This window comes from Lonchura striata, chromosome 8, assembly GCF_050655825.1.
Source record: "Lonchura striata isolate lonStrDom1 chromosome 8, ASM5065582v1, whole genome shotgun sequence".
NCBI classification, from domain to species: domain Eukaryota; kingdom Metazoa; phylum Chordata; class Aves; order Passeriformes; family Estrildidae; genus Lonchura; species Lonchura striata.
In genome coordinates this window covers 18,477,267-18,503,064 of record NC_140710.1, presented here as the reverse complement: position 1 = coordinate 18,503,064, position 25,798 = coordinate 18,477,267, and the positions used below count along the sequence as shown (strand labels likewise).

Sequence of the window (25,798 nt, the reverse complement as noted above, 5' to 3'; positions counted from 1 at the left end):
GCATTCATGTCATGTTCTCTGATTTGCTTTTGTAATCTTAGTTGAACAGCAAATCAGTTCAACTTCTCATCCAGATTTTCCTTCCATCCTGTGCAGGGCAAATCAGGAACATGGGAATGGAGGCCTTATTGTTCCAGGGGTGACGCCAGTCATGATTAAGTTATTTTACAAAAGTGTCTGTTCTTGTAATTATTTGTGACACTTCCCCAATTTTTTCCATATTTCAAATGGAAGCCATATTTCAAATACTCTTGTATTTGAGTAGAGTTAAGTGTTTAAACTTAGAGTTTCAGGCTGAGAGCCATCATCCTAGAGGCCGGTGTATAAGTCCAGGAGAGTGAGAGGGAACAACTGTTGTGGTTGTATACCTCCTGTCTCTTTGGTGTTCTGTGTGAATCACCTCCTCAGGGGCTGTAAGAAGAAGCTTAATTGGGCATGCAACTTTCTCTCCTGGAGTTAGTTACCTGCCATTACTTAGAAAGTTTTCATGACTGTGAATATAGGCCCTGACTCAGGAAAAGGGAGAAAACAAATAGCTAAAAGAAGAGCTAACCTGAAGTTGAGTGGAAAGAGCTCAACATGATTTGGCAACATCCTGAGCTGCATCAAAAGAATTGTGGGCAGCAAGTCAGAGGAAGTGATTCTTCCACTCTTCTGCCCTTGTAAGATCTCTGCCTAGAGTACTGCATCCAGCTCTGAGGTCCCCAACATAAAGAAGATGTGGACTTTTTAGAGTGAGTCCAGAGGAGAGCCAGAAAAATGGTCAGAGGGTTGGAATACCTGTCCTCTGAAGACAGGCTGAGAGAGTTGGGGTTGTTTAGAAGAGCAGGCTCAGGAGAGACCTTAGAGCAGCCTTCTGGTACCTAAAGAGGACCTACAAGAAAGCTGGAGATTTTTTTAACAAGGACATGTTGTGATATGCCAAGGTGGATTGGCTTTAAACTGAAAGAGTGGGTTTAGGTGAGATGTTAGGAAGAAATTCTATACTGTGAGAGTGTTACGATCCAGTTTAAACCCAGAAAAGCAAGGAAAATGAAGTCTTTGTGTACAAACCAGAAAGAACTTAGAATGTTCAAAATATAACCAAAAATGAGATTAAAACCAAATGAGGTTAGATGTTGGTGCCAAAAAATTGGTATGTTTTATTTAATAGTAGAAGAGGCAAAGAGGAAAGAAAGAAACTAAGTGTGCTTGGGGGCTGGGGAGACAGGGAGAGCAGTGGTTAGATGGAAGCATATCACCCATCCGAGGGTCCCAGTGATGTCTTGTTGCTCCCCTCCATCTGCTCTTCTTGGTGGTGAGAGTCCCCTGCCTCATGCCACATGCTGAAGAGTATGGAATTCCATACATTAATACACAGTGTGGGCCAGGTGGGAATGACCATGTGCCTCCCTTGTGTCTGTTGCATCATGCTGCAGTGCTCTGGTGCAGAGTCCAGGGACCACTTTGGAGGCCTTTGATGGGCCATGTCACCCCCTCTGCTGTGGATAAGCTGTTCTTGGGGTGAAGGGCCCCTCAGCTGGGCTCCTCTGCCTGATGGAGGATGGGTGGTCACTGCCTCTCACCAGAGGCCTTCCCAACACACACCCAAAGTCTCTCTCCCCCACCTTTTGGTGCCAGGGTCTGTTCGACCCTGGCAGCTGACAGCCCTGGGGCTGTTGTCTCCGCCCTGAAGGCATTAGGCTTGTACTTTATGAATGTACCCATCCCTGACTTGTTACTTTGTCTTATCTTCATCTCAGAGGTGTGGAGGTCATCTCTTTAGCTTTTGTAACACAGTTCTGCTGTAGTAGTCAAAAGTCTTTCATGAAAATGTTTAAGTTATAAACCATAATATTTCAGTCGCTGTGGTGAGGCACTGAAGAGGTTGCCCAGAAAAGTTGTGGGTACTCTTCTCTGGCAGTGTTTGGGGCCAGGTTGAATGGGTTTGAGGAACCTAGTGTAGTAGAAGGTGCCCCTGCCTGCCCATCATATGGGGGTTGGAACTGGATGAGCTTCAAGGTCCCTTCCAACCCAAGCAATTCTATGATTCCATGACGTAAAGATTAAATCCACACTTCTGAAGCTGTCGGGCACAGAAGTACGGGAAGATGGTGCTTACAGAAGAGTAATCTTGGTACCTTTCCTTTATATAGTTTCTAAAAAATGTTACTTCTGTTACAGCTTTTCCTGTTGCTGTTTCTTCTCGTAACAAACTGCAAACAAAGGGATACTACTTTGAGATAAATGGGTTTTAATACTTCCATCCTAATTGAATGGTAGTATTGTGGTCTTGTATCTTCTGTTCTAGGGAAGAGTACTTGGAGCTGCCAGCAAGATGGGAATTTTATTTTTTCAAAAGTCCAATAGTTAGATTTTGATAAAGCTTGAAATCCACAGCCTTAGAATCATTACAGTGTGTTTGTAGGAGAAATATTTCATTGTAAATTTTAGAAAACCTTACAAATGATACAAATAGTTCTTCCCTATTCAGAGATCTCACAGCAGAGAGGTAATTTTGCTTAATAAATAAAAGAATTAGAAAATAATGCTCATACATACAGCGTTCTTTAATAAGTATTTAAAAGTAGGTTTTCTCTATAAGCATGAGACAAAGTATAATAGATCAGAATCCAAATGTTTGCTGGCATGTTTATAGATTTGGCAGCTTTATCTCATTATTTTATTTGAAGAGAATCATCTCTGTTTCTGCCCCACGCATTCATCAGTATTTAATGTCAATAAGATTTGAAAATCAAAATTGTAAGAGTAAAGCTCTCCAAGGAATTGTCTATATTTCCTATTGCTGATATATGTTCCCCTCTGATCTACAGCATGTGAGTCCCTGTATACTTACAGTGTCATGTTTCTTTGCTTAAAGGTGTCAACATCACTGTGTGCTTCTGCAAAAGAAGACAATGACATTTTAAAACAAAAAGGAGAAACTGGGAACAGTTTCCTCTTGCCTTTCTTGCATGGGCTGTCAAATTTTGTTGCTTGAAAATTAGGTGTGGGTTTTTTTTTTAATTATCAGACATTTAATAATATTTTGTAATATGACTTTATATATACTTACTGCTTATAGGATAGAATTAACAAGCCCTTCACATTTCCATTTTATTTATATATGCTAATTCTTTTTTCCCCTTTTGATTAGGATGCTCTGGTGTATGCACAAAATAGCAAGTCTGTAGTTCCATTGTCAATTTTGCATTTTACTATTGTATTAAACAATTGCTATTGGAATTTTTGTAAGTGTGCACAGTAGGTGCAAAAAGGTAGGCTTACTTGTTACTTCTTCATGTTGCAACAGATTTAGAAAGTCAGTACTGATAGTTGGCATGTTCTTGGAACAAGTACAAATGTTCACATTTGTTTCAAGCACTGAATGTACTAGATCTTTCGGATGTATGTTGTTAGTCTCATCCTTGCATTTCAAGTTCATTTACTGGACTTTGAAAATCACCTTTTAGCAAAGTTTTCAGAACATTGCTTTGCTCAGCTAAAATTAGTTCCGCTGATTTTGCCAATGATTAAACTTAAGCAGTATTAACTTTGCTAATTTCTCTCCTCTGATCAAAAGTTAGTAGAGCATTCGCTTGCCATTAACAAATGTGTCTCTAATGCAAGTTTGGATTTTGCTTAAGCAAACCCTCACAATTGAGGGTCCAATTCAGAGATTCAATTATGGGGATACAGTGGCCTTTTTTTGGTTCTGACAAAATTTATTTCCAAAGGCAACTGAGCTTGCTTTGTCTTGTGATCTGTTTGTCTTGTAGAAAAATATAAGTGAGATGTAAATGTATGTGTATGATAACGATCCTTTATGCTGTGATTCTTTCAATAAATAACTCTGTGTGAATGAGCACTTACCAAATAACATTTGTATTCCTCATGTAACAGAACAATTTAATGTGCAAGCATTTGAGACATAGATCAATATTATACTGACTAAACCAAAAAGTTCTGATATACCTATGATGAAAACCTAGTATTTTTCTGAAGTTTTAAGTTTTGATTTGTAAAGGAGGGAGATATTTTTGTTAGGAAGATGAAAAAGGTGACTTTGAGTGTAGGGGGTATGGCAGACTGGAGACCACGTATGTGCTTACTTCTAAGGTAACAGCAGTCATGAAACTAAGAATCAATGTTGTTTGTTTTGCACTTTGCCAATTAGTTGGATGATTAAAGACTGTCCAGTTAGGGAGAAAAATGACTAAAATATTAACTGTGTGTGTAGAAAGATAGTTGTACAAAATTTTAAAACCTTGTACTTTTAAAGGCTATAAATTAAGTAACGTTTTATTCAGCCAAATGAATACAAATAGTGAATTTGACACTGATTAAATTTACCAGAGCTATGCTCAGCTATGTCTTCTCTGAATTTTGTATATAAAGGCTAATATTTTTGGATATGGTGTATTGTTTATAGTGTGACAACATGATCGTGTCACAGAGTGTGGTGTCCCTGGAGGGGCTTCAGAACTATTCCTGTGTTGTGGTGAAGGTTAAGCCTGCTTTAGGCTGTGTGGTTTTGATATATATGTATATGCTTGTGTTAAAGGCATGAATAATTCACTGATACTGGTACTACTCAGATACTTCAGTAAAGCCTGGAGGGTGAGTATTTGCTTTGGTTTCCCCTGTGAGGGTCAATGCATTTCTGCAGAGATTAGTTGTGTTGAGGAGGTAGCATACAGAGTTTCCAGGAGCATAATTTACCACCCAGAGCCCTTCCCATAGAGGAGAGTGGTTGGTATCTATGGGAAACAAGTAACACTTTTTTGGTTTCATTTGAATAAATCTTTTAGAATTTACAGTAATGCCTAGCAAAAATGCATTGCTGAGTTAAAGAAATCAAGCGCTAAGTCTGGCAGTTAAAGTAACAGCATGATTGTGTAAACCCTGCTTAGGGTTGTGTAATTTTGCTGCTTTGTTAATGTGTAATCCATTAATTTTGTTATGTAACAGAAAGTGCATGAAGTATAACACACTTTTGTTAATGTAGATGTATTCATGAGTAAGAGTTTCCCGACTTTTGTGGGAGTGCTTTAGAAAACTGCTCATTTTTATAAGATGTAGTGTTTATATATTGCAGGCAAATCTGAGGACCGAGAAATTCTGTAGTGATAAATTTGAAAATCCCAATATCGAAGTACCTGGTAATGGATCTAGGACTACACCTCTAGGATACGGGTATGCTGTGAGGGTGTCACAGGGTAAATTGTCTTTCTTTAAGATTTAGAGGCTATACAAAGAGTGGAAGAAATCAGAAAAATGTTTGTTCTGCTATCAGCAGTTTGTCTTGTGATGAAATGAAAAGATGAAGATACAGCACTTAACTGCTATGTTAAAGGCGTGTGGCAGTGCACAGGTAGCATATGCTTATCACTATAGCATCCATTGACCTTAGTTCTTGATCCATTTTGAAACTATGAGCTTGTGTAGCTCAAAGAAGAATTTTGCCTTGTGATTAAAAGTAGAATCTTTTTCCTGCTGGGTTTGAGCAACCTGTGCCCATATGCACAGCAGGATACAGGGTCAGGCCTCAGTCCTTTGAGCAGATTGGCTTCTCCATCCCTGTCTCCCAGGAGGCTGCAGTGCTGCTGCCCCTCTGGCACTGGTTCATAGGCTGGTCGTCTCTTCAAGCAGTGGAGCCCCATCTTCCAGCTCACGGGACCTTGAGGACGCGTTTGTAGCTATCACAGTAGTATAAAGGGCCAGTTCTCAGGCATGGACAGGAGACGACCTGCAGAATTTGTCATTACTGAAGGAGATCAGAGGTGTTGCACCTTGTCACACCGTGATATACTGGAATAAAATATGTTCACAGTCAACTTGTGGCTTTGCTCACTTGTGCAGCCATTTGTCTCAGTAACAGAAAACATCTGGTAATTTACAAAAATAATTTCTTGGGGGTTTTCGTTGGATTTTCCTAAGGCTGACCACGTTCTTCCCCTGACATTTGTGCTCATTTCACATTTCATCAATCTGTCTATGGGTTTTGTTTCTTCACAATTAAACCAGGCCTGAAATACTGTGAAAGCATGGTCTTTTCACCTTTTTGAAATTTTTTCATGAATTCATGAATTCCTAAGATACATTATCAGCCAGGTTACATAAATAGTTTGTAAAGGTTCTCATCAGTTCTGATTTTCAGTAAGGAAACCACAAGTATCGATTTGTGGGATATTCTGTCATAAATAAGCTTATGGGAGAGATTCACAACATTGCCCTGTATTATTGCTGGAATGGCAAGTTACATAGAGCTAGCTTTTGGAAGACATGACACCATAGATACTTACTTTTTGAAATCTTGTGCTTATCTTCTAGTGTAACAAATTCCCCTATGACTAGATCTTGATCTTTCTGATTTGGCAAGGAAACTTCCATGTGTATTGAGGCCTTTACATGGTGTGTAAAGTCCTGCATCTGACTGTCAGTGCTTCATGCAGCTTTCCAAGAAATAGAGTAGATGTGAGAAGTAAAATGGGAATTAGGCAATTCAAATTAGATTTTAATAGTAGTTCTTGCCTTGGTCATCTTCTTCTACACTGATGTGGTTTTTCAACAAAGTTCCTTATTGTGGGTCATCTAATCTCATGAAAACAAAGACATTTGAGTTCTTTAGCCTTTGACTGAAGAGCAATTATACAATTAGTTTCATATTCAGATATACTAGAAAATATTTGTGGAAAAGCCCCAGGTATTTGTTTCTGTTAGTGAAGTAACACTTGCATGGCTTGGAAATTAATTGTTTAGTATGCTCATTACTCTTAGAAAAAATAAATATGTTCTCATTATGTTCACTTGGTGAGCATATGTATCTTGCAATACATTTAATGTTACTTGCTGTGAGGGAGATTACAACTCTTTTTAAGGAAATTGGGTAGATTAATGGAATGGGGTGGGTTAAATTGCTCTCCACATGCATTCCCTAGCATGCCTGGCCTACTCCTGTATTTTAATTGATGTATATAAAAGTGTTCAGCTGAGTTCAGTCCTGTGAAGCAACAGGATTAAATAAGGATATCAGCTGTGTATTGCAGGGGCCAGGCTAGGGAAATGAGCTGTGTGCTAAAAAACAAGGAGACTGATACATGGGACCTTGTTTTGTGCCTGGTCACAGTCTGCATGTGAACTCTTGCATTTTCCACATCTTCACTGTGACAGTACATGTACTGATCTGTGGTGAACTTCAGGAGGTGTTTTGGGGCTGTTCATGGGAAACATTCCCAACAAGCTACAGGATGTCCACAGAATCCTTGAAACAAGCAAATATTTACTTCATATTTTTAAGAATTTCACTGAGTTTTAATATCACAATCTGTGACAGTACCTGACAATAGATTTTTTTGATCTTTATTCTTGCTTTGAATTAGCAGTAACAAATATGAAGATTATTAAACACTAAATACTCCTGGTGTGACTCATTGGTTTCAGTAGGAGGCTCTCCAGAAGAAGAGTGATCTTTAACTGTTGAATTTTTCCAAATATATTGTTTTGAATGAGAGACAGAGTCCACATAAGCAGGACATCTTGCTGAGGTTGTTTCTTTTGGGGAGAAAAATATAAAGCCAAAGATTTCACACCACAGTGCTTTAAAGAAAAGCTTTCAAAATTTGAATTAATGTCATAATTTACAAAGACACTCCTAGACTTGCAGGACTTTTTGATGACTGTCTTAAAGTTACTGCAGTCCCACATCCCACATGTGTTCTGAATTGTACTTTTTTTCTTAATAACATCTCCTCTATGCCTACCCCCCAGTCTCCACTGGCTTTGGAGCATTCCCAGTGAGCAAAGTGCTTCCATAACTTTATATTTTGTTTTGCAGAATATGCACTTAATTAGGAACCACATTTAATTGAAATAGCTGTTTCTGATTTCAGGAAAAGAGTGGCTTTATGAGATGAGAATAAATAGTGTGTGACACTTTCATTGAAATTTAAAGCAAAACATGTTTAGAACTTTATGTTGCATCACTGCAGAGCATGTGCCAACCTGTCTTGATTTACCTGAAAGTGCTCTATCAGGGACAGGACTCCCAGCTGGAGAGTGTATCCTATCCTGGATGACTGCTTTGAAATCACTTACTTGGAGTAATATTAATTCAAATTCCTGGTAAATTACTCAGTGTGATATAACATGCTGTTTTAAAACTTTTACAGCCTTTTCATTAATAGATGATAGTGAAAATTAGAGCTAGTATTTTTTGTGTAGACTTTTTAATCATGCCATTTAAAGTAGAGGCTAAGCAATAAACACCTAATGAATGGCTTATGGTAAGTTTAATATCAGAAGCTGTGTTGCTGTTGGCACAGATCAACATAACCATCTATCAATAAATTCTCAAAATTTAAAAACTGTAGCTATGACTTATACATGCTAGTCATTCTCAATGTACATTACATAAGAGTAGTTTATTGCATTTAAGGGTACTTGCAACTGAATTCGATATCTATTAGACATAACAAATATGTTCCTTTCTAGAAGAGGATGTATTCTGAAATTGAACCATTCTTCTATGTTTTGTATCTTTTAATAATTGTTGTGTTTTAAAAGACCTGAAAAAAATAATTGTCATTGGTAATTATTAAAGCAATTCCTTAAGGTAATTATAGTTGAGCAAGTCATCTGCAAAATATATTTGAGTTGCATTCCACAGAGATGGGCTCCTTGCCTTTTATCCCATCAGTGAAATCTTCAAATTAATCTGTGGAAATAGTGAAGGAAACTATAATACTTTGGTGGTGCCCATAATCATCAGTGCTGTGCAGAGTTGCAGCTTTAACTCGACTGTTCATGTTGTGCTTCTGTGCCACGAGTCACAAACTCAGCATGGGCTCAATTCACTTCTGTGTCCTTACTCATAGCCCCATGTCTGTCTTCATCAACAGAGTGCCACAATGGATTTCTAGTGAAGTGCAGTATCCTTATATTCTGATTTGCAGCCATTAATGATAATGGATTTATATCTACTATTAATGAAATAAATGGAGCAGTTATGTAAAAGTGTAAAGAAAAAATTTATAGGTTCTGCATTACTGTACAAGTAGCATCTTGATGTGAAATCCAGAGTTAATAGTACTGTGAAAAGGGATGCATTATGCACCTGCATTCTCTGTTGGGGAAGCTTGAGTCTTGCCCTTTCAACATCTGGAAAGATCATCTGTCAAGAATGAGAGTTTTTGTGGCAGAATAAGCATGGGATTCAGAGAAGGAAGATTGCAGGCACCAAAATAATTCTCCTCACCAATGAACTCTTCCCCTGCTCAGATGGCCAGTGTGTTTGAGAGACTGGAGGTCTCAGGTTTCCTTTCTTGCATATCCAAATATTTTATTTTTGTTTAGTTGTGTGTATTCATTGTTATTTGCAATACATACTCTAGAACTTTCTTCTTTAATTTTGCACTTACTGACTGACCCATCTGAATTTATTTGTTAAATTTACTAAATGTCTGACTAGCCATAAGCTGTGAAAAGCCGACCAGGGAACTGAAATGAATAGGAAGAAAACACCCTCACTAATTTAACTTCTGACACTTCAACTGACCCAAGAGCATTTACATTATTTTCCCATTTAAGCAGTTAACTTCTGAGTTGTTCTTAAACACTAGGGAGCTCTAGCTAGAGCAGCCACTTTGGTCAGCAATCCAAGATTTAGGCAGGTAGTCTGTTATTTATGTAGTGGAAATATAAGCAATTTTATATTGTATATGTGATTTAGTATTTTAGTATTTTCTGTGCCAGTTTTATTTCAGATTTAATTCTGGGACATGCTGTGCTACGTAGTCCTTTTGGATTTCTGCAACTGTTGCTCTTGGAGCCATGCTCCTGCTGCAGAATTCCAACAGGAGCAAACATATGGGGATTCTTCCGTCCTTGGCTTGCCCCACCATTTGTTCCATGTTTTAAACCAACTGGTGCTGTACCCAGTGGAGTACATCTGTTACAGTTTAGTGCTAGAAATTTGCAATTCATTTCAGTTTGCTAAAATAATATTCATGGCCAAGCATGAAGCAATTACAAAAGAGAGTAGACAAAATCTTGCTGCAATTTTTATGTGATGCAGAATCTACTGCCCAGCTTGGGCAATTTGGGCACTCAACAGTCAGGTACTGTTCTGACAGTTGAGTTTGATTATCCTGAGAAAATCAAGGATATCCTGAGACCTCCCTTATGTGGATGTCCCTGCTCTGTTTTAATTAAGGGCAAAATAAATTGGCATAAATAACGACTGAATGCATTTGGTTGTTACATCTTGCCTGAGGTACTCATCTGGGGAACACCCTGAACTGGAGAAGAGTCTTTGCTGCTGGAATTACAGGGGCACATTCAATAACAACCTGTAACTCTTGCAGAAAGTAAACTGCATGTAGGTTGCTAAATAGTCTATATGTTTTTTGAATGTTGTACCTCACTTTGTGCTTCAGGCAAGCTGGGAGTTACTGTGTTGGGCTATGTTGTTGTTTGCAGAGGTGAGGTTTCTGGTTTGAAGGAAAATTGGATTACCAATCATTACTTTCTGAGTAAAGCATTAAGTAGTTGAATAGAAAGTGACTCGTTCACATTTAAAATAAGAAGTCCCCATAATCAGCTCAATAATACAAGAGATAACTGTTTCATTGTAATCACCCTCTGAAGCAGATATTTAAAATTACAAAGAATCACAATATAATATTCATAACCCCATCACACTCATCATGTTTCTCTAAGTCAGTCTTGCACATCTTTGACATACAGTAACAGAATAAACACACTCTGCTCATCACAGTGGAGACATGTAGTGCTAAAGCCAAGGCTTTTTTATAGCTAAACTTGCAAACTAATTCCAGAAGTTACAACCAGCAATGTGCCTGTTTTTGTTCTCCATCACATACCTGAATCTGGATCTGTCTTTTGGATGCCTTTCACATTCATCCCTTAAAATATACGAGGTTGCTTTTGCCATAGAAGTTGGTTACTTGCCTGATTTGTAAAAGAGTTTTGATTCCAAAAATTAGATTTAGTTTGTTGAGTTACACTAGGATAGTGCAAGGCATTGCAAACTTCATTCTGCCTATGTTTTCAGACCACCACTATGACTTAAAAGTATGGCTACCTTCCTGAGATTTATTTGTGTCCTGGTAAATAAAAGCATTTTAAGATAAATTACTTAACTCATCAGCTCACTAGGCTTAGAAGGAGATTGTTTTGACGGGGAAATTGGAGTTTATACTGAAATGATGAAACATTCAGAAATAACCCAGATATTTTAAAATGTTTTTGCTTGTTTTGCTTTAGAAGTGTTACTTGAAGTGATACAATGAACCAGAATTATGTGTTTCTATATACTGTACATAAAAAATATCTGTGAATGGAAGCCATTATTAAAGCTACTAAATATAATTCTGTTTTCTAGTAATCCTAGAAATGTCTTTAAATATTCATCATCTAAGTGGCATGGACAATACAATCTAAACAAATTAGTATGGAGTTGGGCTGTAATGTGGAATGATTGCATTTGGTTTTACAGAGCGCTGTAAATAAGCGTGTAAAGTGTGATCTAAGAGGCTTTGAACCTCTATGGAAATTTTAATCTATATTTTAATGTCTTTTGTTCTTTTTCCACAGAACATTCTGGCTTTAAATCCCCGAAAACAAACACATGCAACTCTTCACTCAACTGCAGCAAAGAAACTAGTCAAGAAGCAGTGGAAACGGAATTCTGACAAAAACTGTTCAGTAAGTGCACGTTTATCATTGCATCTGGAACATGTTTATCATTGCATCTGGAACAATCATTGAGGCTGAAATCACAGCTGTGGGAGAAATAAATTAGTGTTATTCAGTAGCCGCATTTGGCTTCTAGTTTGTTCCTGTAGATACAAAGTTACTTTGTGATGAGCTGTTTACTTTTCAGAACCTATTGCATACTTTTTTATTTTTGGTGATTTTAGTAAGTGTTTGATACAACTTTTGTGCCTTTTGTTTTGGAGTCTGATCCCTCTCAAGTATTACCATGATGAGCCCCTTGATTTCCATGGGTATCCTCTCCTGCCACTTCCTTCTTCTCTTTCTGTTTTCCAAGTGTCACACTGGACTGAGCAGCACTTAACTATCCTTTCTGAGACTTTTAAAGATAATTTTATTTTGCTAGAGAAATAGGGGAGCCTGTCATATGTACCTATTTTTATATATAAATATATAAAGCTTAGATTAAAATGTGACTCTGGATTTTAAATTTTGTGCATTGTATTTTTCAGGAAATAGTTGATTTTGGAATACATATTTTTCTTGCTGTAAACTATCTATATTCTGTATTTCTGCCACTATATATCAGCATTTTCTCTCTAGGTATTTGAATTCCTAGTCTCAGTGTGATATTTGACTAATCCTATCAGACGTTTTTTGTCTCTTTGATCTCTCATCTGATTAGAAGGTTTGTACTGTTTTTACTGTCTTCCTACAGGTTGTCTTACATAATCCTCTAAATTCAGAAACCTTTTAGGTAGAGTACTAGTTTCCTTATGGGCATAATCGTATTAGTGTCTTTTCATAGTGTTGTCAAAACACCTTCTCACACTAAAAAGGAAAATTCAGGTAGGAAGTTAATTTTCTTTGTAATTAAAATATGTTATCCAAAACCCAAGAAAGCACAAACCCAACCAAAAATGCTGAAAAGTTCCTCAGTTTCTTAAAATCATGAAATGTTTGTGAACTTGAATGATTATTTTGGGATGTCTGATGCAGATAGTGCCCACAACTATCTGTTTCTGCTGCAGAGAATGTTGGGCTGCTTAGCAAGTAGGCAGCTGCAGTTTACACTGTCATGTTTTTAGGTGACCTGAAATCAATACCAGGCTGTAAACTCCTCTGTTTTCAGAAGGTGTTTGTTAGGAAGCTCAGGTATCCGTGCAGCAGGGCAGCTGGGTATCTGTAGTAACCTAATTAGCTGTTTCAATGTAAATTATTCTGGTTAGTTAAACTGTAACATTCATAGAAATATTTTACTAATGGGTGTGTTAACACACATTTCCTAAAGTGTCTAGGCTTTCAAATCACTTTGTTATCCTTGAGCTGTTCTTCGTGTCAGCCTTGCTTGATTTTTTTTCATTCAGTTGACTCATAAAGTGTTTGATATTTGCTGTTGATTTTGAAAGTGCATTGTTTTCTAGAAATTGTCTCTCCATGTTCCTGTTGTTAGCTGTGTAGACACTTCATGGTGTCTCAAATATTTCTGGATTTCCAAGGTCTGACCTTGACTTGTGCAAACACTGTGGATTGGGGTTTATTGCTAGCTTGTGGGTTTTGTCTGGATTCTCAGTTGAAAGAAATTCTGAACGTTGTCAAATATTGTAGGATGATGTTTTGGCATAGGCTTGGAGTCTAATAAACAACTTGGTTTTATAATTCTGCAGTACTACCTGGAGATCTGTGTAGTTATTAGCACCCTGTCCTGACAGGAATCTGCTTATGGGGTGCAGTTTACAGAATTAAGTGTTAGAAAGAAACAAATGTGTATATGGGCAGATATAACTACTTTCATTGCGAGTAGTTTTAAAACTGCCTTATTATGTATTATTTGGTAGAAACATCATATTATTTGGTTTGCAAGCTATTATAGGAAATGTAAAGTGCTAGAAGGACCTGTAAAGAGATAGTCCTTATTTTTAGATGGGCAATGATCCTAGTTTTTAAAACTGACAAACTTTTCTTTGCTCAGAGATATGTAACTTACTCTTATGGTATAAGATTTACCACATAGATTACTATTAGCTTACCATAGGAGAAAATGCCCTGAAAAATGAAAAATATCAAATATTTGTCTGGTCTCCCATTGCATAAAAGACATCACTAAAAAATAAGAGACCTTTTACATTCTCCAAATCATTGTTGTTGCGTGGTGTTAATAAAAAAATAAAGTGGTTGAATCCTTTCATTGCCTCCCTAAATTAAGAAAGCTAATTTAGGAAAGGATTCATTGAGCAGTTTTCTGTTTTGGTCTGAAGAGCCACTGGCGATAATATGTAGGCCTGCTAATGAATAGATCATCCTCCATTTGAGGTCCATATGAACTTTATTTGTTTCCATTTCCTTAAAATCTGAATTTGACTTTTAACTTTGGATTCTTTTAAAGCTGTTCTGATGCTGCCTTTGCAGAACTACTGTTGAAAGGAAGGTGGGAGTATGAAAATACAAAACTAATTAAATTAACAGCCCTCAAAACTCTGAACAAAAGCTGCATCTGCTGAGGCATGCACACAGTGACTTTGTAATGTCTAATAAACTTCCAGATGGCAGACTTACATATTTCTTCAGAATAATTAAACAAGTGAAATTTTAACTCCTAGCCTGCTCTGAGACACTTTGAATTACCATTTAATGAGTTCTGAAGTGGGAATGGAATGTCAATATCTTTACTCAGCATTGGAAAGGTATTCTCCAAGAGGAAGGTTCAGTTATGCTTTCAATGGGTATTATTGTTTATTTACTATGTTAGCAACCAAGTGTTGCTGTAAAAATTATTTATAGCTTTAGGTGTAAGATTAGTCAGCTTTCCTTCAGAAATTTTAACTCAGATTTGTATCAGAGTAGGAAAACTCTGTGTCATCCTCAGTAACAGTGTTAGAACTAAGCATTAACACTCTTGTTTCTTATGAGTCATGCTGAAAAGGGGTATAAATAGATGCCTCTAGTTATCTGGGGTTACAAAGATTTCTGTTGTCCAGAAAAAATTCAAAGTAGAAGAGTTTTGAAATGGCTGTTCTAACAGTAAGCATTAAAGAAGGGTGCAAAATTTAGGTCACGTTAGATCATCAATTTACAGATAGAACAAAAGCAAAGGGATCAACTGTGAAACTGTGAAGATTTGCTTTGATTTCAGGTCTTTCCTAAGTAGTTCAGGATTGTTTAGACTTTGGTTTAATATTTTTATTTATTGTTTCCAACTCTTTATAATTCTATTTTTGTATGTATTTTGTGCTTACCTACATTTAGGTCGCCAACTAGGGAGGCAACATTGTGTGCATTTGCATTGCACCCAGCACACTGTTTCCTTGCTTTATGAATAGGGTTTCTAAGCATTATGAGACAAATTTTGTTTTAACTTGTACATGTGCAGGTTTGTAATTTAAATGAAATTCACCTCCACAAGTTTTATAAATTGATTTTCCACTGGAGAATTCAGTGGGATATTTTAGTCCACTCTTTTTGGTAATGAAATCTTGTAGATACCTACTAAGGATAGGTGAGAAATTGATATAGATCCACCTATGTATTCAGACTTGCTTCAATTTCTGCATTTAGAAATAATTGTAACATTTGCTCCAGATGGAAATGCTGGAAGTATTTCAACACTACAAGAAGGTGAAAAGGAAATGGGGTTTAAATTGGTTTGTAGCTAATTGCCATAGCCTGTAACAGTATTGATTTTCTGGCAGTAGTAGCATTGTTCTTTGTCCTTACATGTGCTAAGCCTGATCAGCATTGTGGAAAAAGAGCCTCTCTTCCATGAACAGAATAATTTTGATACTCACCTCTTTTTTGTTTTGGTGTTTTTTTTTTTTTTTTTTTTTTTTTCTTGTTTTTATTTTTCTTTTTGGCAAGTGCTCACTTTGCGAAAGAGACTTTAACTGTACTCTAATTTTTTTCATCAATTAGAGAAAACCAAATAACCAAATTCTTCACCTTGTCTTTCTGTGCAACATTAAGTTGCAACTACCAGATTGCTTTGTGTTAATGATGGAGCTTGAGATCTGCAATTCATTGCAAGATGTAACAGCTCATGTTGCTCTTTACGTTTAGGGGACAAGAGTACTCCCTTAAAACAGTAGTAATAAGAGCTTGCTAAAGCGTCTAAGTGCTTTTCCCTTGGATAGTATTTCTGTGTCTGTCATTGCTATATATAAACATCTGTATAAAGAAATTTTTTTAAAAAAAGGTATGTAAGTACCTCTTGATGTACAAATGTCCAGGCTTGCATAGAAAAATCTGTAAACAAGATGATCTTTCTCAGCTATAATCAGCTGTTACTCTAAGTGTTGCCTTCCAGTGAGGTGGAAAAAGTTCACGTGATTTTTGTGCCTAATCATGTATCATGCTTGCAGAATAATCAAGTTAGCATTTTGCAAATAACTGATGGATTGAAGCAGAAATAGTGTAAATTGCAAACAAGTAAATAGAAAACCCAGTACACCCAAGGCCTGAAATCAGGAGCCTTAATGAATAAATGCTTTTTCAGTGAATAATTTGTCAATTTCTAGACATGTATTGATGATTCTGTATTTATAAATAAAAAATAATCCCAAATATTGTACAATAGAGAACACTCATTAAAGGAAATCAACTCAATTATATTTATAATCTAAACGTATAGTTTACCTTTGCAAATATTTATTTTTGTCTTCATTACATATGAATATGCAAGTTTAGCTCTTTTCTGAATGGGTATACAATGGCAGATGTCTCTCTAATCGCTGCTCTATTCAAACATTAATTGGTAGAACATATGTAGAATTCTACTAGTCTGAATAGGTATAGGATAGCAGCAGTCTCTTTAATCACATCACTATTCAACCACTAATTGGTGTGATGATTAAGGGACATTAGAGGGAGCACTTTGACATCTGATTCTTTGAACTGATGTCTGCTTGAGCTGCGCTGTATTCATCATGGCCAGACTGATTTCTTAAATAAAATGCTCTGATTCCCAAATGTGGAAAATATTGCGTTAGGATCTGTTGAGGTGATTAGGGAATTTGAGAATGATTCTTTTATTTAACTAGTGATTGACTGTATATGCACAAACTATTCATATGAATAATACATGTGTTGCTGAGTATCAGAAAGAGCCGAGAAGTAACATCAAGAGATTTTCTCTTTTTTCATAGTGTCAATAATTAAATATTAATACGCATTTTAAAATGTACCAGTTTAATCATTTAGCAGTCAAATTTCTACTCATGCATTTTTTAGATTAACTAATTACTTTGCATTTTCTCTTATCGATAGCATATGCTGGCATTTATAACCCTTTCACTGGAATAAAGTGGTTTACATGTTTATATATGATATCACATGTACTGACTCTAAGAAATGCACATTATGAATTTCCTTGAATCTTATGTTTTATATTAGTTTCAATGTCTTAACGTGTTTTCATTAGAATATCTCAATAGCTCCTAATTTGCCTAGATGTAACAAATTAGTGGTTTTATGCACATTTTGTGTATTAAATTGCAAATATTGGGTGATGGCAAGTTGTGCCAGATGATTTCTTAGTACTGCACAAATGATTCCTTCTCACCCTGTGGCTCTTCTGGGGTGCTGTGCAAAACCACCTCCAACCCTTCAACTGCTGCTGTTCAGAGTTCTTCACGTTTGGTGTTCCTCTTATTTGATATTGGATGATTCCTCTTCTATAGAGAAGCATTCACTTTTTGTGAGTAGCATTTAGTCCCAGGTATATTTCTGATCTCAATAATTTCAAAACTGAAGTGTTTCAGAGTTGCAAATTGTTTAGCTTTGCACAGAATTATATGACAAAATGAAAAATGCTTATCTGCTTAAAGTACTGAATTCTGGGTAAGTCCAATTCATTCCCTTTCATTAAAGCTGAGCAAATCAGGGTAGAGATAGGATCAGAAACCATTTTCACTATCAACTTTCAACTTCTGCTTAGTATATTCTTTCAGATGTAGAATTCTGTGTACTTTCCTGTGGTTACTGGATGGAGATAGAGGTGCCTTCTTACACTGTTTTTTTTTTTTGGAAAACAGAAAAAATATCAAGACTAGCTTATCTTTCTTCAGACCTTCTACTCCCACCTTTTTTTTTCCTTTTGCTTTTGTAAGTTATTGCCTATGCTGAAACCAAGATTGCTCTTTCCTCTACTAGTCTTCCCTCTTCTATAGTGAAGGCCATCAGATATGTGCTGTTCCTTCTGCAAGAGTGTTGGATTATCTGGTATTTATGGTCCAAATTCTGACCCATTAGTTTGGTTTGATTTTGAAATTCTCTTCTTGCCTTTTGAAATGTTTAGTATCTCTTCCTTCCCTGTTTTCCTTATTCAACCAAACATTATGACAGTAGAAACCATTAGTACATTAATGTTTTCCAATTAAGCAAGTCACTAAGGTCTTGGGTGAATCATGAATCATCTTGATTCAGGTTATTTTTTGGTGATAGAAAACAGCCTTGTTGTTTTTCAGTTAGTTGCACACTCTGGATATTTTTTTAATCTAGTCTCCATTTTTAGTTGGCTTATGAAAATGGGCTGTGGAATAATTGGGGGGGAAGAAGTTTATTCTAGATTTGCCACATCTGCTCTGCCAGTTATTCTTGAGTTCCTTCATCCTCTGAAAGAAAGAAAATAACATTGATTTAACATTGGTTTTACATGCCCATGTTGGCGCTTTTAATATCACAATGTAAGTTTTTCATTTTCTCTGCCTGGGGGTATGATTTCTGTTTTCACCTTTTTCCTTTGTTTTTTTGTTTTGCTGTTTTGGTTTTTTTTTTGGTGTTTTTTTTTTTTTTTTTTTTGTTTCCCCTCCCCCCAGTCCCCCTCTGTAAAGGGAAGCATGATGTCTGTCTCTTCTGACCTTTTGGAACCACAAACCTTCTAGTGAGTGCAATTGATAGTGTTCCATGCATTGCTTCAGTTAGTTCCTTGATGACTCAGTGATACATGAGCTGAATCAGTCTGATTAAAAAGAATAAATAATTTTTTTTCTGTGCTCAAGCCTGTAATGTGATGTTCTTGTTAAAAATATATTTTTTATGTTGTAGTTATGGCTATACCATGCTATTTTCATGAAGAGAGCAGGGAGAGCTGTTGATTCTGCATCACCTATTTGCTCTGTTGCACATAATCTGTACTTCTCTTCATTTTCTTCTCATGTATATGGAACAGTGTTCTTACTATCATTTTACAATTTTTCTCTTCCTTTTTAACTTAAATTTGCATAACTTTCTGGTTTTATTCCCACAGTGTTTATGCAGTTCATTTATATTTAGAAATTTGTCTACTCTAGGTATGTGTCATAGTTTCCCTGCTTTTATGATTTTGATTACCAGGCCATTGAGGGAGGCATAGTATGATCATAAAGGCATGCTAAGAACAGTCTTTTGGGTCAGTTTTTGTTTTGTTTGTTTCTTTTTTTTTTTTTTTTTTTTTCCCACTTGCTTTGCTTAGGAATAGTTCCCCTTTGTGAATTTCTGTAGGGTTTGCCCTTTCTCCTGCTTTTCTTTACTGACCAGTATAACTCTCAGGAGACATACCAGAAGTTATATTTTCTGAAGTTCTCCATCCTCATTCTTTTACCCTCACCACTTTCTGCACTTGGAATTGATTGTAATCTATTACAGAGGTAAGTCATTGATTGTAAGACACTTTGATTTTTTAAATGCAGCCTGTAAACCACAGATCCTAATAGTGGTAGCATGCAAGTATTCTTTGATGTGATAACTGACAAGCTTAATAACAGTCATTTAATCATAAACACAGAATTTTAAAAACAATATGAACTCTTACCAATCTTATAAATTCTGATATAGATCTGAATGGACTTTAACCCTTTAGCAAGTGGATGAAGTAATAGAATAAATACAGAATATACTTTTCATCAATATTTTTTTAAAGTTCAATATAAATTCTATAGAATAAGGTAGACAGTTCAAAAACATTAATTTTGAGATGATTAGTATTTGAAATATCCAAAATTTATTTGTAATTTGAATCCCAATTTGTAAAGAATAGTTTCACACTGAACTATAAAACAACTTCAAAAAGTTAAGACTATGAGGATTGCTCATAGGGAGTTGAAACAAATGAGATTGATTGGCAAAGCAGGAAATGTAGAGGGAAAGATGAGAACTTTCAAAAGTCAAGCTGAGTCACTCTGGGTGAAAGAAATTAAAACAAATAGTAAAAGGTTATTCAGCTATATAAAACAAATAGTAGAAGATTCTTAAGCTGTTTAAACTAAAAGAAATAAAAGAACAAGCAAAGTCAGTGTGAAGATAGGATTAAGTATCTTAGGTATTGTCTGAAGTCTTTGTAAATTGTTGTTCCTACTTTCAGTAAAATGGGAATAAAGCAAGAGGTAGCTAAAAGGGGCAGAAAAGTGCAGAAGTGGAAATCATGCCTGACAGGCCAGAAGGAAAACTTGAAGTGTTTTATGTTTGAAGTTAAAGGAACAGAACAACATCCATAAAATTATCACAGAAAAATTGACATGTGAAATTACAAGCTTTGTAGCAGAGCAGTTCTTGATTAAAGAAGAGGTGATGCAGTTTGCGTGTGTTAAAAAGACACAGAACTGATGGGCAGCTCTCTCTCTGTTGGTCTCATACTGGCAGCATGCAAAACTTCGAAAACAAAATTTGAAGCAGAGATTTATTAAGTGCATTAGGGAAAATGGAAGATAGAATAAGGCATATTGGGCTTTATTCTTGGGGATAAATTGTGACACACTAACAAGGATTTTGGGTTTTTATTTTTGCCAATTAATAATGAAGTGTCATCTGCTTAGATTAGAATAGTAGCATGGATAAGGAACTGGCTAGAGGGGAAATGAGAGTGAGAAGTGCTTGAAAAAGATCTGCTGGGCTTTTAGCAGAGCTTTTTGAAGGATCAGTCTTCAGATTCATAACATTTAATGTTTTCATTAATGAGCTTGACATAAATATTAGGAGCATGTTACAAGAAAGTTGACACGTACTGTCAATACAGAAGGAACTACAACATCATAAAGAACCATGTAATGCTGAAATTTAGAATAAAAAAGATAAGAATAAATTTAATAGTGCAATTAGGAGGATGTACAGCCAAGGGCTGAGGATGAGAATGACTAGGAGCCTAATATCTGGAATTAAGCAAAAAGAAGATTTAGAAATACCAGCTGATCAGAGGGTGATGGTTCCCTGAACTGGGTAAGAAAATCTGAATGTGAAATGAATGTGAAAACAAGCGGTTAGCTGTGATTGTCCAAGTCGTCACTTATAGTCTCCTGTATGCTTTCATGTTTTGGACTGTAGGGGTTATGTAGAAAAAATTGCTTTTAAATCTCATCAGATGCATAGTGAACATTGACATTTTCATGGGGAAAAATGGTCTGCCTTCAAGTAAGGATCTGGTTAGTGGCCAGTAAACAAGGCTGCACACTGAGCCCAAAGTTGAAAGGCTAATGATTAGGTGTGCCTTCTCTGTTGTGTTTTCTAAATCATGAAACACTTCTATGTAAAATAGCATCTGACAGTGTAATTAAAACTGGGTTTTCTGCATGCATGTGCAGGAGCCAAATCAAGTTTTGAAACCTTTTTTAGGCATTTTAAATGTAAGTGCCTGACTGTGCCATGCCTGTGTTTGTTTTATGGTCTGTATGATCTATTCTGTTCTTCTGTTCTTCTGTGTGCCTTACTTCAGCCTTCTGTTTTTATGAACATTACTCAGGGAATGAAGTTAATTGTGTACCCGAATGTTAGTTTCTGTCCTTTTTTTATTTGTGTGGATCATTTGCAACCTGTCTTTACTAAGTAACAAGTTGTAGCTGATAGATGTAGATTTATGCTGTTAAATATCTTTTTGAGGTATGTGGTCTCTGATTTGCTTTCTTTTCACTTGCTACTGATGCAAGTGCTATGCAGACATTAAATGGCTTTGAGGCTGATTTAGCTATATATAAAATTTCTAAGCAAGAATGCTGATTTTTTTATCCCCATCAGAAATACAATGTTAACATTTTCATCATTTTGTGGGGCTTCATTGTAGGTTTGTTTTTGGCTAAATGATGTAGTTATCTTTTGTTTTAGCATTTCTAGTATTTGACTTCTCTTTCAAGACTCCAAATATCCTTAAAGTTCTAGTTCCTTGCATAAGTATCATTTCATTCACTTTCTTTCTCAGAAGTGGTTGGTGAAAGGAGTCTTTCACTGCTGTGGAACAAAAAAAAAGGACTTTTGGTGAAACTAGCTTAGAATCTTTGTAACTCAGCTCATGGTGAATCATCAATACTTTGATAAGTGTGGACTTAATGAGCATTTGGTTCTAACTTTTGAAGACAGAGCCCATAAACTTGCATTTTAAAGAGAAGTGTGGGAGAATTCACTTTGCTTTGACTTCTGTCATATCTGAAGTATTTAGAAGTAATAAATACTGAATGTCTTTTAATATTGAATCTATAGTTTTTGGGGACAAATTTCAATTTCCTTGTCCTTCCACTTCATTTTTGACCATGCTTGGACCATTTTTCCTACCCTATACAATCTGCAGGCTAGCTTTATTTTTGGAATAAAGCTGTCAGAAAAAGCCAATGAATCTCAGCCACTAATGCATCCACAGTAACTATTAAGAGTTGCTTGAATTTAACACATTTTAATTGCATAAGAAATCTTATTTACATTGTGTTTCTCAAAGATTGTAACAGTAGTAGTATTGATGAAGAGCAATAACATAAAAGTTGAACATGTTTTACAGAGTCCATTAGAGACCAGAGGGCAGTGGGCATCGGAGTAGGTGTGTAGCCATTTCTTGTGCTGTTGCTGATGCTTTCTCTGGAGTTTTCTTTTTAATTTGTTTTCTTCTGCATTTATTTGTCAGTGAATGGCCAAACAATGTGAGAAGGATCTTGCATATATTTGTAGCAATAAGTCTGAAAAGCTCTGTTGCCACCAGGGCTCTAGAAAAGCTGAGGAGAGCTACAGGGCGTTGCTAGGCAACACCGCATGGCCACAGATAGTATTTTTCTTTTAATTTATTTATTCTTCAGTTTGAGTGTGTCCTGCTTGGAGCCATTTGGGTAATAGTTAAGCAAGCACATAGAAATCAGAGAGCTGCAGGAGTGGAATAAAGGAATGCAATATAAAAATATAAGAAAGGAAAAGCTATGACACATAATTAAATGACCAAGAGACATGAAATAATTAGTAAGGACTAGAGAGAAAAAGTAAACAAGCATGAGGAAATAAGAGCAGGAGAGAAAAAACCCAAGATATGAAAAAAAAAGAGAATAGAAAAGATAGGGCATTATTGAAGAAAAATTAAAAATTGAAAGCTCAAACAGTTTATACACAAGGGGAACTGGGAGCTTGCTGCAGAGGAATAAGAATTAAAAATCAGAGATAAAAATGACTTCAAGAAGAAAAGGGAGAAATTTGTAATGATGTTAAAAGAATGATTTTTGTTTCTTTTTGATTTGCATCATTCTGTTTATTCCTATTACTCTGTTAGCCCATATGCAATAGTAGCAGTGACACTTAGGAGCTGGGGCCTGATTAATAAGTCCAATATGTTTCCCAGAGAGGAAAAATAATTTAAAGTAAGAGTTTCAGTGTTATTTAGAAATTATTCAATCTGTCTGTTTGGAAATAGCATTTTCAAAACTAGGTTATTGCATTTTATAGAAAAAATGTGGGTGATTATACCAAGGGTGCTAGGTCAAGCACTGGTTGCACAGAGGGAGTGGGTTGTTCATACTCTGAGTTAAACACGATAAGCAGGGGCAGGTTTGTCCTGTGCAGTGTTCAGGGAATTAAAAGGCCTTAATTTGAAATAGTTGGAGCCATTTATAGGCTTGAATAGCATAGCAGTGTGAGGAAGATTCTGTGCCAGAGTCAGCCTGGCTGAGAGACCCATTTAATTAGCTCAGGAGCTGTGCTACCTGGCTCAAATGTCTTGAGCACTGTTTGTGGGACCCGAATTAGAGTCCTCCAAACACTGCTAAGCCAAATTCAAATCTAGGAGTCCTGTACTGCAGTTCTCTTCTGGTGTATCTTGGCTCTATATGGCCCCGATTGCTTGGGAATTGCTGGGAAGGTGCTTGGCTGGTGCTTTGGGGCATATTTGTATTGTTCACCTCAGCTTGAACATAGCAATTTTCAAGAGACTAACAAGAAGGGGAATACAGCAGCCTGAGCTGTCTGAAGGTAGGCCAGAAGGTTTTGGGAGAAAGCTATTCCGATTGAGACACGAAAGCTTCCAAAGAAGTAAAAAACCTTACAAAGAAGACAGTAAATGGGATACAGAACCAGAAGAGTGCATAGTGCCATAGTGAGGTATTGAGTAGTTAGTGCTCTTCTCTCTAACACTGTAAACGGAACTGAGACCTGAGGCAATATATTTATCCTGGATCCTGTTCTCAAGCTACATGTGAATAAACAAGCAGCATTTACAGCAGCATTCTCTTAATGCTCTTTTGAATGCCTTGCTGGAAGATGAAGCTACACATGAGCCCTGTTCATTTCTGTGTATAGGAAAGTTATTTTTCACATGATTTCTTACAGAAAATAATACTACTTATTTTCCTAAATTTCTTCTGGAAGATTCTAAAGCTTGTTAAACATACATAGTATCTTCAAAGAAGTTTGCACTTATTTGAGCAGTTTTCCCTCATTTTTGGTTATGCCTGTATGTCTGTAAATAGGTGTCACAACAGATAGTGATAACTTCATAGGATCTGCAACCATTGTAATAGCCTCATACCTCTGATTTTCTGAAATTTTTCTGGAGAGGGAAAAGGCATTTTAAGTGTTCATACTGTCCTACTTTGTTGTTTCTTTCCCACACTGTCCCCACCAAGACTTAACTTTCTCAGCAGTGAGTGTAAGCTTTTGTTTTGACTAACTTGTCTTGATGCATGATATTTAAAGCTATAGTTGTGTTGACTATTAAACAGCTTTGTGAGTCTTTCTGCATTCTTATTCATGCTTTCCTTTTTTTTATTTTCCACTTCCATTTGTTTTTTCTGACTGTGTATATTACAGAGTCTGAGGTCGCTGTCTTACTGTGTCTTTTGCAATAAGGTTTGAGATACTAGTCATTACTAAGCACGGTAAGGGATGCATGTAATTATAGTAGTTTTTGCACAATCTTTTTTCTATATAGTATTTTGAAAACAGAAAGATTTTAGAAAAGTCTAAATCAGAATAGCTGATTTAGCTATTTTAGATGGCAATTAATATAAAATGTGCTTAAATACTTGGCTTTTCTGGACATCTCAGCAAAAGGACATGTGTTTTGAATCTCAAAGAAAATGGAAATAGAAGAGAAATTACAGCCTATTTTTTTGCCCAAAGATATGTGATTTGTCACTTATGTATCTTCTTCTGGCACCTACAGTTACTTCTGAGTTAACATACAGTTAAAAACTTAAGAGCTGAGGTAACATTTTGTTGGGTGTTTGCATATGGTATCCATACTTTGTGAATGAACTTCAGATTATTTTTATTATTATTATCATTAATATTATTATACAAGTATTTAATTATTACAATATTTATTATAAAATTATTTAATTATTGCTATTTTTATTCTTCAGGTTTTCATTAGCTATGATAGTGATGGAAAATCTGAAAAACAATGCTAAGACATGTGACACAGCTGCACCAAAGTCTTGATGCAAGGGTTGTGGTTTACTGTCTGCAGTCTTTTTTCTAGTACTTATTTCTTTTACTTGGATAGACACTTCTCAAGTGAATTGAATATTCCCAATTATTCCTCTGAGGAAATTTAGTCTCAGTTTCATATTTTGTTTCATTGCTACTATATAAGGCACTGTTACTTAAGTAGCAATGTGATACTGATGGTAATTTTTGATAACACAGTAACCCAGAATATAAGTGTATATACTCTCCTCTGGATAATTTACCTGGTCAGATACCTGATGATATCTTAATATTTTTTGTGGAATTGTTTCACTCACAACGCTGAAGTATTTCACATGTTGCTGTTTTGATCTCCTAAGTCAAGTAGACAGAGGATGGGATTTTTCCCACTCCTTCTACCAGACAGATAATTAAATAATTATAAAATAATAATAATAAAAAAATATGGAGT

General features: G+C 36.0%; 1 protein-coding gene across 5 annotated transcripts in view; it reads left to right on the top strand.

Annotated features, from left to right (window-relative positions):
* The window catches only part of DPYD (dihydropyrimidine dehydrogenase), a 349,713-nt gene that overhangs the window by 24,332 nt on the left and 299,583 nt on the right, over positions 1 to 25,798 (top strand). For all 5 annotated transcript variants that reach the window (XM_085586539.1, XM_085586538.1, XM_085586535.1 and 2 more), the window contains exon 2: positions 11,596 to 11,706. Coding sequence is in view for 3 of the 5 variants with exons in the window: in XM_085586535.1 (XP_085442661.1) it covers positions 11,596 to 11,706 (111 nt within the window). In the remaining 2 variants the exon portion in view is untranslated. The remainder of the gene's footprint in view (positions 1 to 11,595; positions 11,707 to 25,798) is intronic.